The following is a 12,898-nucleotide window of genomic DNA, read 5'->3' on the forward strand; positions in this document are numbered from 1 at the left end:
CGGGGCCCCGCCGCCGCCGCCGCCGCCGCGGGTGAGTCGTGCGGGCCGGGCGCGCGTTCTTGCGGGGCGCGGGCCTGTGCGGCCGCCCATTGTAGGCCGCGTAGGCCGGGCCGGGCGGGCCGGGCGCGGGACCCGGAAGAGGGGCTCGGCGGGTGCGGGCTCCGGGGGCGTGCGGGGCGGCGTGCAGCCGTCGGCAGGCTGTGCACCCCGGGTGCTGCAAGGGCAGGCGTGCCGAAGGGGGGGGTGCTGGCTCGGGATGGAGACGGCCGGGGCCGTCGATGCTGGGCTGTGTGAACCTGGCAAAGTGCGGGGTTTGCTTCAGAAAGGGCAGCCCTTGCTCTGGGTGAGCGGAGAGGTGTAAGGAAGAACCAGGATTCTGAGAAGGGGTGTGGGGGGCCTCTCCTGGAGGGGCAGGGTGCGCAGCCGATGTGTTTGGGTGGTGCTAGCCTGTGGGCCTGGGGCGTGTTTCGCGTGTGCGTGGGGTGCAGGGATCCTGGAGAGAGGCTGGACGGTGGCGCATCCCTTCCCTGTTCCTCCAGCAAAAAGTAAGGATGAGGGGATCCGAAACCCAAGGAGGGCCCTCCCGCTGAGGCAGAGGTCCCTGAGGCCGGATCCAGGTGTGGTTTGGCTTGTCTCAGTGGCCGTACTCTTTCAGGTTGATACCTTGTTCCCCAAAACTCTGTTGGGGGTGGGTCTTAGCTTCGATCTCCACCCCACGTTTTGGAATTCAGTCCCCCATGAAGCCAGACCTGCACGGCTCAGCTCAGCACTGAGGACAGTAGAGAAAACAAACAAACTTCAATTCTCTGGGAATTTTTCTCAGCCCATCTCTTAAGATAATTTATGAAGAGCTCTTACTGTTCATCTCAGCCCCTCCTTTTTGCTCGCCCGTATGTTCTTTGCTTCTTCAGGAAGAATCTCAGGCATACTTGGATCCACAGGCCTTGTTTTGGAGAATACACATGGTCGTAGCCATATTTGAGTTTCAGTTTTGAGAACTTATATTGGGGGACAAGAATGGACAGGCATACAAAAAATGTTTCTGTGGGATTTTTCAGGAGGTGTGGGGGTTTCTTGGGTTTCTAGAGTCAGAAAAGTGAGTGGACTTTTTTGGGCTGCATTGGTCATTGAGAATTTAGATGGTGAAGGAATGGATTACACTGTAAAACAGCGACCCTAACCCTTTCAGAGCTTAGTTAAGGGACAGGACAATGTCAGAGTCATGCTCTATTACTTCCGCAGAAATCAAGAGTTAAAAAGTTACATTTGAGTAAAATAAACAAACATATAGACACAGATAGCATTGAGCTGGCTGCCATGGCACCCAGGGGGTGTGCCTCAGCAGTGACTACAGGAGATTTTAAATGCCTTATCAGAGTTGTAGGTTACTTTTATGGAATCCTTTTATTGATGGTGGTTACAGGCTGTTGGCCAGATTCAATGCTTGTGGGCATTTGACTCTACCCTGAGTTAACATTAACTGCTTCATGTGTGGTATGCACGTGTGTGCACTAAACGCTTGGTGTGCTTCTATGTGGAACCCAGAGATTGTGGGAGTTAGAGCGTGTTTCGATAGCGTCAGTAATTTGGAGAGGTGTTCACATGCTTCCGGGGACACCAAAGGTCTTCTGTCAGTTGACAGCCAAAAATAGATGTGAGTTATAAGAACTATTTCTTCCGGGCAATGAAAATTAGTTTAAAATGATTAGGGGGACTTGTTCACACATGAATTAAGATGTTTTTAGAGACAGCCCCAGTTTTGTAATAAAGGGCTAGATCTTGAGTTTTGTTGCTGTTCTTATAGCACAATAGTTCAGCATCTATGAAGGGCTACAGTTTGGTATCTACGGCAGTTGTCATTTGCCTTCATGTCAATGAATGAAATATTTATTGGTTGCAAGACCTTGTGCTAGGTGCTGTGGGTCCTGCAGAAAAGGTTTAATCAGGCTGCTACTAATAATTTACACAGGAGATAGTGTCTTCAGAGCAGGTGACAGTGACTTGTAATTAACCTCCCATTGGAACACAGTGACTCAGTTCTTTCTGAGGGCTGGTGAAGTAAAGACTGTCTCTAAGAGTAGGGCTCAGGGGGCCAGGCGTGGGCCCTCCTTCCTAAGAAGGTGTCCTGGACAAGAGGACATTAGAGATCCATGAGCTGGTGTGGAGCTAAGACACCACAGGTGCTCATTCATGTTGACAGGGCTCAAAGAAAGCGACTTTGCAGTTGAAGTGGTCCCTGATGGCAGGGTGCCACAGCCCATGGACCTTGACCTTAAGAAGCAGGCTGTTCGTGCTGAGATTACAGCCTACCCAGTAGTTTTCACAAAAAGTCATTAGCTGCAGAAATGTCATTTGGGGCACATTATTTTGACCAACCATTCTCTGTCTCTGGGTGCTTTTTGCTTCTAGCCATCAGCTGCTGCTGCCTGGGACGGTGTGTACAGTGTGAGAATGCAGGTGTGGGGCAGATTACATGTAGGCCCTGGCCCAGAGTGTGGAGTGGTGGCCAGGGAGAGCTACCCTTTGTGTTGGTACCAGGTTTTAGGGGTTTATTTTTCTTACTCTGGCTTGTTCAGGCATTTGGACCTGACATGCTTCTCTCCAGCATGTTTCTAGCCAGCTCACATTTTTTGTTGTTTTTTTCTTTTAAAGATTTTATTTATTTATTTGACATAGACACAGCGAGAGAGGGAACACAAGCAGGGGGAGTGGGAGAGGGAGAAGCAGGCTTCCCGCTGAGCAGGGAGCCCAATGCGGGGCTCGATCCCAGGACCCTGGGATCATGACCTGAGCCGAAGGCAGATGCTCAATGATTGAGCCACCCAGGCGGCCCCATAGCCAGATCACTTTGATCACGGCCGGCCACCAGGTTGGGAGGCGTAGCTCAGCTCGTGGGCTCTGTGAGCTCCTGTAGGATACGACAGGGAGGACTGAAGGCTGTGAAAGAGTCCAGATCCAGGAGAGCCTTCCTTTACACCTACGGCAGGCCTGTCGCAGCAGCAACAACAAAACCACAAAACCCGTAGTCCCCTGACCTCTAAGAGGGTGGGTAGTTTGGATTTGAGCTTATGGAGGTAGATCATGTGAGCTGTATGCTTCCTTAGCTAAAATGTGTAATTGTATTTGGCCCTCATTTTCTTTTTCTATACCTCCTCCGTTCTTCAGAGTACTAAATTGCCATTTGCTATCAGAAGGATGCTTTCCTTATAAACGAGGTCAAAGGCAGCATTCTGGTGGAAGCATTTTTCAAGATTGTCCACACTGGTAGTATGAGATGACCACTGTGTGTGGGGTGGACGGGGTGTCCTTTGATCACTTGGTTGAAGGTGCTGAAGGTGACCCGCAATTGTTCGTGTAGGTGTGTGTTGAGAGTTAAAGGAACACCTCCTTGTGTGTTTGCACCTGTTAGGAGGCATACTAAGTGTGAAGAGATGGGGTAGGCAGAAGGCACAGTGGCCGTGGGCCTAGAGAATGTGGGAAGCAGACGTGAGACCTGCCTGATGATGTGTGATGTTCCATACTTTTCTGTGTCTGAATATCACAGCGACCCTGCAGTGCAGGTAGGCGATCATCCTCATTCATCTTACATGGGAGGAACCAGCTCTCATCTAAGTTTATACAGCCAGGAGGACTAGAAAGCATATTTCTTTCCTCCTGTCCTCCTGCCTCTCTGGAGCTTGCAGGGAAGGACTGGTTGTGGCAAGATGGGAGGTCCCCAGGCTGCTAGTCTCCATGATGTTCTCACAGAATGACACCTGAGGGAATGGCACTCTCCCTGCTCTGGGTGCTTAGTTTTTAGATCCGGAGGCATTCCTGTAGTTAAAAGTTCCCAGAAATTGTTTTAATATAGCGCAAACCTTGTGGCAAAAGATTGAAAATTTAAACTGAATTTCTGGCTTTGAGTTCGAGCGGGTGGGCATCATTACGAGTCTTGTCTTGAGAAAACCTCTGTGGTCATGTTTCCATGGACCCACCTTTCCTAATCCTTGTCCTCTTAATGGTTTCAACAGGACAGATTGATTCACTTTGGAGCTATAAGTACTGATGTATTAGGGTGCAGCGCTCATTGTTCATTGACGCACAGAGTCCCAAAATGAATATCCAAGAGCAGGGTTTCCCTTTGGACCTTGGAACAAGTTTCACCGAAGATGCCCCCCGACCCCCAGTGCCTGGTGAGGAGGGTGAACTGGTGTCCACAGACCCCAGGCCTGTCAGCCACAGCTTCTGCTCCGGGAAAGGTGCCGGGGTTAAAGGTGAGACTTCAGCAGCCACTCCCAGGCGCTCGGATCTGGACCTGGGGTACGAGCCTGAGGGCAGCGCCTCACCCACCCCACCGTACTTGAAGTGGGCCGAGTCGCTGCACTCCTTACTGGACGATCAAGATGGGATAAACCTGTTTCGGACTTTCCTGAAGCAGGAGGACTGTGCTGACCTGCTGGACTTCTGGTTTGCCTGCAGCGGCTTCAGGAAACTGGAGCCCTGTGACTCAAATGAGGAGAAGAGGCTGAAGCTGGCCAAAGCTATTTACCGCAAATATATCCTTGATAACAATGGCATCGTGTCCAGGCAGACGAAGCCAGCTACCAAGAGCTTCATAAAGGACTGCATCATGAAGCAGCTGATTGATCCTGCCATGTTTGACCAGGCCCAGACAGAAATCCAGTCCACCATGGAAGAGAACACCTACCCCTCTTTCCTCAAGTCTGATATTTATTTGGAATATACGAGGACAGGCTCGGAGAGCCCGAAGCTCTGTAGTGACCAGAGCTCTGGGTCAGGGACAGGGAAGGGCATACCTGGATACCTGCCCACTCTGAACGAAGATGAGGAATGGAAGTGTGACCAAGACCAAGATGAAGACAGTGGCAGAGACCCTGCTCCCCCTGGCAGGCTCACACAGAAGCTGCTTCTGGAGACGGCCGCCCCGCGGGCCTCCTCAAGTAGACGGTACAGCGAAGGCAGAGAATTCAGGTGAGTCAGATGCAGGGCGTCCGTGTCTGTGCCCACATCCGAGACCTGGAGAACTGGCAAGGGAAAGGTGTCGGGAAGGAGCAGTCTTGTCCCTCAGCCCCCAAGTGGGTATGCTCCTGCTGCTGGGGGTGAGTTGTGGTGTTCGTTCTTCTTCATGATACCTTCACGTTTGTCATTAAATGTTTTTAATATTTGTGAGTTGAGGACACTTTTTTAAAAGCAGTCTAAATAATATATGGCTTTGTATCCCATTAAGGGTCTTGGAAGTCTTAAAGTCTTGACATTCGAACTTACCCTTTAGCAGTAACATTTGTACCCTCTCGCATAGGAGGTGGGCTTACTCCATTGATGCAATCCTTGTGGCCTGATAGAGGAGTGGACATGCAAAAGCATCAGTCCGTAGAGAATTCTGGATCGTTGCGTTTTTGTGACAGTTTTCCAAGATTCTTCCTGGAGGTTGGGAAGTGTTGGCAGGAGGCTGCCATGCAGCAAATTGTCAGAGCACTTTGGGAACCTCCTGTGAATGTAGTTCTAGGGGTGGACCTTCTCCCCTCTGCTGACAACGTGAGTGCTGTTCTGTGGTCCATTCCCAGTGGCATTAGAATTTGTGGGTATAACTTGTGCATACAGCCACATTGCAACCTGAGAGGTGCCAGTGGTGCAGTCAAGAGGTTGTTCCAGCTTGGGGAAACCTGTATCTTCATTCTCTTTTCTCGGTAGTCCCTTCTGTGCTTACTGGAGATTGATTTGGCGTGGGTTGGAGCCTCTTGCCCATGCGAGCAGATGTTGGCAGGGCACTTCTGTTTCCCACTCATTTCCCTGTAGCTGGTCCCGGGGACACCTGCCTGTGAAACTTTCAAAGTGGGGAATCTGCCTGACCCTTGCTGATTTAATCAACAGTCAGAATCCTCTCCTCCCCTGTGGTGTTATTAAAACCTGGATCATTTCTTCAAGCTTACGGTGGTAGAGAAACTGGCTACTTGCTAATAAACACAGGACAAAACATTTCTAAGGTTTAAATATCATTTAAGTGATGTGATTCAAGATACACCATTTGAAGTAATTTTTGTGTGCCTTTTGCTCATTGTCTTGAGCTAAACACTATTGATATAGCAAGATTTTAGGGCAGAACTTGCCATAAAATTATTCTAAGTGAGGCTAGTAACTGACACAATTTTTATTTTATTTTATTTTTTTAATTTTTTAAAAGATTTTATTTATTTATTTGACGGGGGGGGTGCGCACAAGCAGGGGGTGAGGCAGGCAGAGGGAGAAGCAGGCTTCCCGCTGAGCAGGGAGCCCGATAACGAGACTCGATCCCAGGACCCCGGGATCATGACCCAAGCCAAAGGCAGACGCTTAACCGACTGAGCCACCCAGGCGCCCCCTGACACAGTTTTTAAAACCCAACCTAAAATGATTTAATTAGAACAGTTTTAAGATGGAATTAAATTGGAGGCCTGGGCTTCAGGGGGAAAGTTTTGAGCTCAATTCTGACTCCTTTCTTCCTTTCTGTTTCTCTGTCTTTTTTTCTTTCTTGATTTTACTTTTAAATAATTTCTACACCCAGGGTGGGGCTTGAGCATAGAACCCCAAGATCAAGTCGTATACACTACCAGCTGAGCCGGGCAGGCGCCCTGGGGCTCAGGAATTTTTTAAATCAGAAATCAGAATTGGCTGGCTCAGTTGGTGGAGAGTGTGACTTTTGATCTTGGAGTCGTGAGTTCCAGTCCCAGTTTGGGTATAGAGATTACTTAAAAAAAAAAAAAATTCCTGTGCCCCATTCTGCACTTTTTTCAGTTCTCAGTCTTTTTTTTTTTTTTTTAAAGATTTCATTTATTTATTTGACAGAGAGAGAGAGAGCGAGAGAGGGAACACAAGCAGGGGAGTGGGAGAGGGAGAAGCAGGCTTCCCCCTGAGCAGGGAGCCCAAAGCAGGGCTCGATCCCAGGACCGTGGGACCATGACCTGAGCCGAAGGCAGATGCTTAACAACTGAGCCACCCAGGCACCCCTTAGTTCTCAGTCTTAAACAGCAACTTGGCTTTTTCTTTTTTTGGTTTGCTCTATTTGTAATATACAACCTTTGCTTTTAAATTAATAGAATATGTTGGCATCACTTGTTTAAGTGGGTTGAGCTCTGAGGACTGTGGTACATTTTAGTTTTGACTTGCTTGTCATGGAGCTGCTGGTGGCAGAGGAAGGCTGGACTTTGAGAGTCCCATCTGCAGTCGAGCACCATGCCGCTGGAGGTTGCTTGTGATGCTTTTGTGGGTGGCGGATCTCTGATGTCCGGGTCATCATTTACTACTACTGACAGGGTGTGGCATCCAGCACATTCTACTTGTCTGGCAAGGGTGTGCACTTAGGATGCACTAGGTTGGAAGTCACAGAAAGTCCAGCCCACCCTGGCTTAAACAGTGAAGGGGATTGGTTGACTGAGATCAATGAAAAGTCCAGAGGGAGGGCCAGCTTCAGATGTGGTTTGATCTGGACTCCAGCCATTTTTCTTTTAAAGACTTTATTGTTTTAGAGCAGTTTGAGGTTATCAGCAAAAATGAGAGGAAGGTACAGAGGTTTCCCCTCACCCCCACCCCCACAAACACACAGCCTCCCCCATTATCAGCACTCTGCACCAGAGCAGTGTGTCTGTTAGAGCTGACAAAACTACATCAACACCATTACCACCCAAAGTCCGCAGTTTGCGTCGGGGTTGGTGCCTGGCGCTGGGCGCGCTGGGAGCTGGATGAAGGTGTGGTGACGCGGAACCAGCATCATAGTGTCGTACAGAGCCGTCCTGAAAATTCTCTCTGCCTCTGCCTATTCATCCTTTCCTCTCCCCCAACCCCAGGAAACTGCTTTTGCCTTTTCCAGAACATCGTGCACTTGGAATCATACAGTGTGTGCCTTTTCTTTCTTTCTTTTTTTTTAAAGATTTTATTCATTTATTTATTAGAGAGCAAGAGAGAGAGAAACAGCACGAGAAGGGAGAGGGTCACAGGGAGAAGCAGGCTCCCCGCTGAGCTGGGAACCTGATGTGGGACTCGATCCCAGGACTCCGGGATTATGACCTGAGCTGAAGGCAGTCGTTTAACCAACTGAGCCACCCAGGCGCCCCCAGCGTGTGCCTTTTCTAACTGGCTTCTTTCACTTGGTGACCTAATGTTACTCCGTGTCTTCCCATGGCTTGTAGCTCATTTCTGTTTAGCACTGGATGATAGTTCATTGTGTGGATGGACGACAGTTAATTTATGCACTTGCCTGCTGAAGGACGGCTCCATTGCTCCCAAGTTCTGGCAATCATTAATAAAGCTGCAGTAAACTTCTGTGGTGCAGGTTTTTGTGTGGACAGAAGTTTACACCTCCTTTGGGTAAACACCATGGAGCGCGATTGCTGGGTCATAAGGTGAGAGCACATTTAGTTTTGTAAGAAACTGCTGCTTCTCTTCTTTGTCTCTGCCTTCCCTTGGCCAGTTTTGCTGGCAGGTTGGAGGTGGTTACTGTAGTGATCTTGGGCTCCGGGCTCCCTTGCTTTGTAAACAGACACTGCCCCCAGCATTCAAAGGAGGTCCTGCATTTTGCTCTGTATGGCCAGGGGTTCTGTGTGCCTCTGTCCTGACTATGCCAGCATAATCTTTGTGCAAAGGCCTGGGACTGTGCTGCTGGGCTTCTCATCAAGTAGGGTAAACCAGAAGGCACAGAAGGTGCCCACTGCTCCCCAGTGGTGGACATGGTCCTCCAAAGGAAAGGGAAGAGGAGGGCGGGTGCTGCCTGCTGCTAAGGGGGCTGGGGGGCTGGCCTGGAAATCTCCTTACTGGGGGATGCACTTCCTGTGGGCAGCAGGTGCCTCCCATAAGCATTGGTTCTTCATGGAGAAGTGTGTCTAGAGGGCCATTATTTAGGGTCTCCTGACCTGAGCCCCACAGTCCCATAGGTTCTCCATCCTGGGGCTGGTCCGATTATGTTCTCTGGTGTTGGTCAACCTCCCTGACCGGGCACAGCTCTTTCCCCACAGGAGGCCCGAGTGTCAGCCTTCATTTGGCCATACAGGTGTGCACGTGGCTGTTCTTCATACAGCCAACTTGTGAAAAGTTAAATCAGCATTATGCTTAGGTCTCTCTCAAAGCTCAGAAAACACCCGTGCCCCTGGCCTTTTTCTGCATTTATCCTGCTCAGCTGGGGTCCTTTTGAGCCCCTGGGCCAAGGGATCCCAGAATTCCTTGCTCTCCGTGTCTCTGCAAATTCTGTTCTCTGTGTCTCTGCAAATTTTCCTAGTCTCTATTGCCATAGTCCATGAACTTTGAACATAACTTTGGTTGGTTCACACCCACCATTTTAGCTGGTGTGAATTGACAAAAGGTTGTCCGATGATGCATGTGATTTGGCATTAGGGCCCAGGGGCTGTAAGACATAGCTGGCAGGCTTAGGTTTTACTCCCCCATCAGACATGTGGCATGGGGGCGCCTGGGCGTCTGCCTTTGGCTCAGGTCCTGATCCCAGGGTCCTGGAATCGAGCCCCACGTTGTGTAGCGTGTCGGGCTCCCTGTTCAGCTGGGAGCCTGCTTCTGCCTCTCCCTCTGTACCCCCTGCCCCCTGTCTAGTGTGCACATGCTCTCAAATAAATGAATAAAATCTTTTTTTTTAAAGATTTTATTTATTTGACAGAGAGAGCACAAGCAGGGGGAGCGACAAGCAGGCAGAGGGAGAGGGAGAAGCAGGCTCCCCGCTGAGCAGAGAGCCCAATGTGGGGCTCGATTCCAGGACCCTGGGATCATGACCTGAGCTGAAGGCAGACACTTAACCGACTGAGCCACCCAGGTGCACCACGAATAAAATCTTTAAAAAGAAAAAAAAAAAAAAAGTGTGGCCTGGCCCCCCAGGTGCGTTCAGGGACTATGTGGGAGGGCCTGTGTCACATTCTCCTCCTGGCCCTGGTTGGTCACCTGCCTCGGCCCTTGAACCATCCACACTTAGCCTTAGCTGCTGGATTTGATGACTGACATTTGCAAATGCTTTCCATTTCTCTTAACTACCCTTACCTTCTTCACTGGCTGAGAAGTTCTCCAAGGACAGGGTCTCAAGTATTTTCTTGTGTCTTCCTGGTGAGCCCAGTGAGGAGCTGCTGGTCAGGGCTGGTCGTCATGGTCATGGCCAGAGAGTGGACCATGGATACCCTTCATAGCGGGAGCAACTCAGCACTTAAAGGGCCGACAACCAGGGTGCTTGGCGGCTCGGTCGGCAGAGCATGCAACTCTCGATCTCGGGGTTGTACGTTTGAGCCCCACATTGGGTGTAGAGATTACTTAAAAATAAAAAAATAAATAAAAAAGTAAAAGTCGGACAACTGGCCCTTCCTCTCCAAGGTCCCTTCGGAGTTTGGCTGAGGAACTGTCTGACCTGTTTGTTGGCTTTTTTGATTGTATTTCTGGTAATGGCTTAAAAGGTCAAGAGAAGAAATGTAAAAGGAGGAAATGCCCCAGATATATACAATTTCACATGGAAGGCAGAAAAGTAAGATTGATTTTGGGTTTCTGATTGGAGTTCAAGTGGGGGGGGTGTTAGGCGTTGTCTCTAGTGGTGGCGGCTTGGCTTTAGTGTGCGCCCATGGGTGCTGTAAGGGCATGGCCCCATAGGCCTGTTTGCTTTGGACCTCCAGCAAATTCTCTTCACTGGTGAGTTTTTAGACCATTTGTGATGGAGGGTAGCTCATTTTTAAAATCTGGCTCTCCCTGAAGTCCTCCCCTGCTTAGTCTATGGCAGTGATTGTGATTCCTCTGTGAGGGGCATGAAGCTTAGGGAGAGAGCATGGCCCTGTTGCCATTTCCTTGTCATCTTCCAGATGTGTGACTCTTTCAGCTGGGTGAATTTCTTTAACTGAACAGATGATCCCAGGGTAGGTGACCAGAGATGTTTTCAGACAGATCTTAGTATGCAGCTGTGGGGTTCTCGAGTCAGGAGTGTGCAGATCTTCTCACTCACCTTGCCAGCTGGGTGGGGAGAACAGGAAGCCTGGTGGTTTAGCTTAATGACCCCTCACTTGATGACTTTTCCACTAGGCAGTGTCTCATGAGGTCAGCCTTCTGGTCCGTGATGGTGGGAAAGTTGCTGTATCTGTCTGTGCTTATATGTAAAATGGGGAGGATGAAGTGCTACCAGCCTAATGAGGTTGTTGTAGGGCTTCCGTGTCATAACGCCTGAGGGTGATTAGACCAGCCCGTGCCTGCACAGAGCAGGTGCTCGGTAAATTTCAGCTCTTGCATTGGTGGCTCTTCTTCATATTCATCATCTTCATCGTTGTCTGTTAGATGTTGGTGAAGTTTGTATCAGAATTACAGATGGTTTCAAAGATATGACATGCTCAGATTTTAATAACATATTTCCTTCAAGGGAGGCATAGTAATTCCCCACCCCAAACCTGTTCCTCTTGTAATCATTCTAGCCTCCAGCAGCGGTGCCGCCATCTACCAGGTCAACCCAAACCACCGGATCCCTGCTTCCTTCACCCCCACATCTGGTACAGCAGCAAGTTCTGGTTCCCTGCCCAATGTGTGCTATATCCCTCTGCTTCTTGCTGTCTGCACACTGGCTCCCACCTCCTCCTCCTGGGCCGCTACAGAACCATGTTTTTTTTTAATTTATTATTTTTTTAAAAGATGTTTTTATTTATTTGACAGAGAGAGAGAGACAGCAAGCAAGGAAACACAAGCGGGGGGTGGGAGAGGGAGAAGCAGGCCTCCTGCTGAGCAGAGAGCCTGATGCGGGGCTCGATCCCAGGACCCTGGGATCATGACCTGAGCCGAAGGCAGACGCTTAACGACTGAGCCACCCAGGTGCCCCTGGAACCATGTTTTTTTTTTTTTTTTTAAGTAGGCTCCACGCATGGAGCTTGACATGGGGCTCAAACTCATGACCCTGAGATCGAGATCTGAGCTGAGATCAAGAGTTGACGCTTAACCGGCTGAGCCCCCCAGGCGCCACACCACAGAACCTTCTACCTAGGCCTCTGTCTTTTCTCCCCACAGCGCCAAAGCAGTCTTTCCTAAGTGCAAGTCTGATCGCGTCATCCCTTCTTCCAGCTCTGTTGGGACTTCCCAGTGCACCCCGACTCAACCCTAAGCTCCTACGATACACGCATGCCTGTGCTGGACTCCATCACAGGACCTCCAACGTGCTGTGTGCATTTCATATATCTGTCAGTGGGGTAGGGCTGGCCATTAAAATTTTTAAATTATTACGGGAGGGTCTAAAAGTGTTTTTTCTCTGCTTTAGTCATATAAAACTCCATGGTCTTCAACAGGTTTCAGCAGAGTCCAGCAAAATATCTGCAGTTAGCTATCAGACTGGAGAATTCTGGAATAGAGAGGCCTCTTTGCCTTGACCTCTGTATCAGTGGGTTTATGAAAGGGAAGTGCCTGTAGAGAGCTGACGAGCAATGTTGACCGGCGTCCTTTGCGTGAACTGCGCTGCCCATGGCTCTGACGTGCAGCTGCAGCTATTTTAGGAGAGTGTGGGCTTGATGTGCTTGGCCTGGTGTGCAGTTCTTGGAACTGAGCCATACCTATAGGTCAGCTGCTTGGTGTCACTGCCCATTCGCAGGTTTGTGCCCCAGTGTCACAGAGATTTGAATTTGACTCTTACTCACCAGCTCTGGTAATCTTTTCTACAGTCCGGACTTCATTTACATCAGTGTACCGTGTAGAAATTACAAGTATGGGGATTTGGGTGAGTAGTGGTAGTACAGTTAGGAAAGCAAGGCAGTCTAATAATTCTTTCTCCAGTCTGGGACCCACATGAGAGGGTGCACACCTGTGTGTAGAGGGGAATCAGTGTTGCTTCCCCCCCCCCCCCCCCCCGTGTCACATCAGTACAAATGCTCAGTTTAGTGAGCCACTCGGGGTCCTTTTAGAGCCTGTTAATTCTAGAAAGTGT

At 49.7% G+C, this 12,898-nt stretch overlaps 1 protein-coding gene across 4 annotated transcripts in view; it reads left to right on the plus strand.

The window, feature by feature from the left end:
* The window catches only part of AXIN1 (axin 1), a 55,410-nt gene continuing 42,512 nt past the window's right edge, over nt 1–12,898 (plus strand). For 3 of the 4 annotated variants that reach the window (XM_025877701.1, XM_025877702.1, XM_073899773.1), the window contains exons 1-2: nt 1–31; nt 4,011–4,971. In XM_025877701.1, the coding sequence (XP_025733486.1) occupies nt 4,094–4,971 (878 nt within the window). In that variant the 5' untranslated portion in view covers nt 1–31; nt 4,011–4,093. Of the gene's footprint in view, nt 32–3,424; nt 3,561–4,010; nt 4,972–12,898 lie in introns of those variants that run through there. The other variant, XM_073899772.1, reaches the window with a different exon arrangement.

The sequence above is a fragment of the Callorhinus ursinus genome, unplaced genomic scaffold (assembly GCF_003265705.2).
Source record: "Callorhinus ursinus isolate GAN/ISIS: 27379988/994484 unplaced genomic scaffold, GSC_fseal_2.0 scaffold13, whole genome shotgun sequence".
NCBI lineage: Eukaryota > Metazoa > Chordata > Mammalia > Carnivora > Otariidae > Callorhinus > Callorhinus ursinus.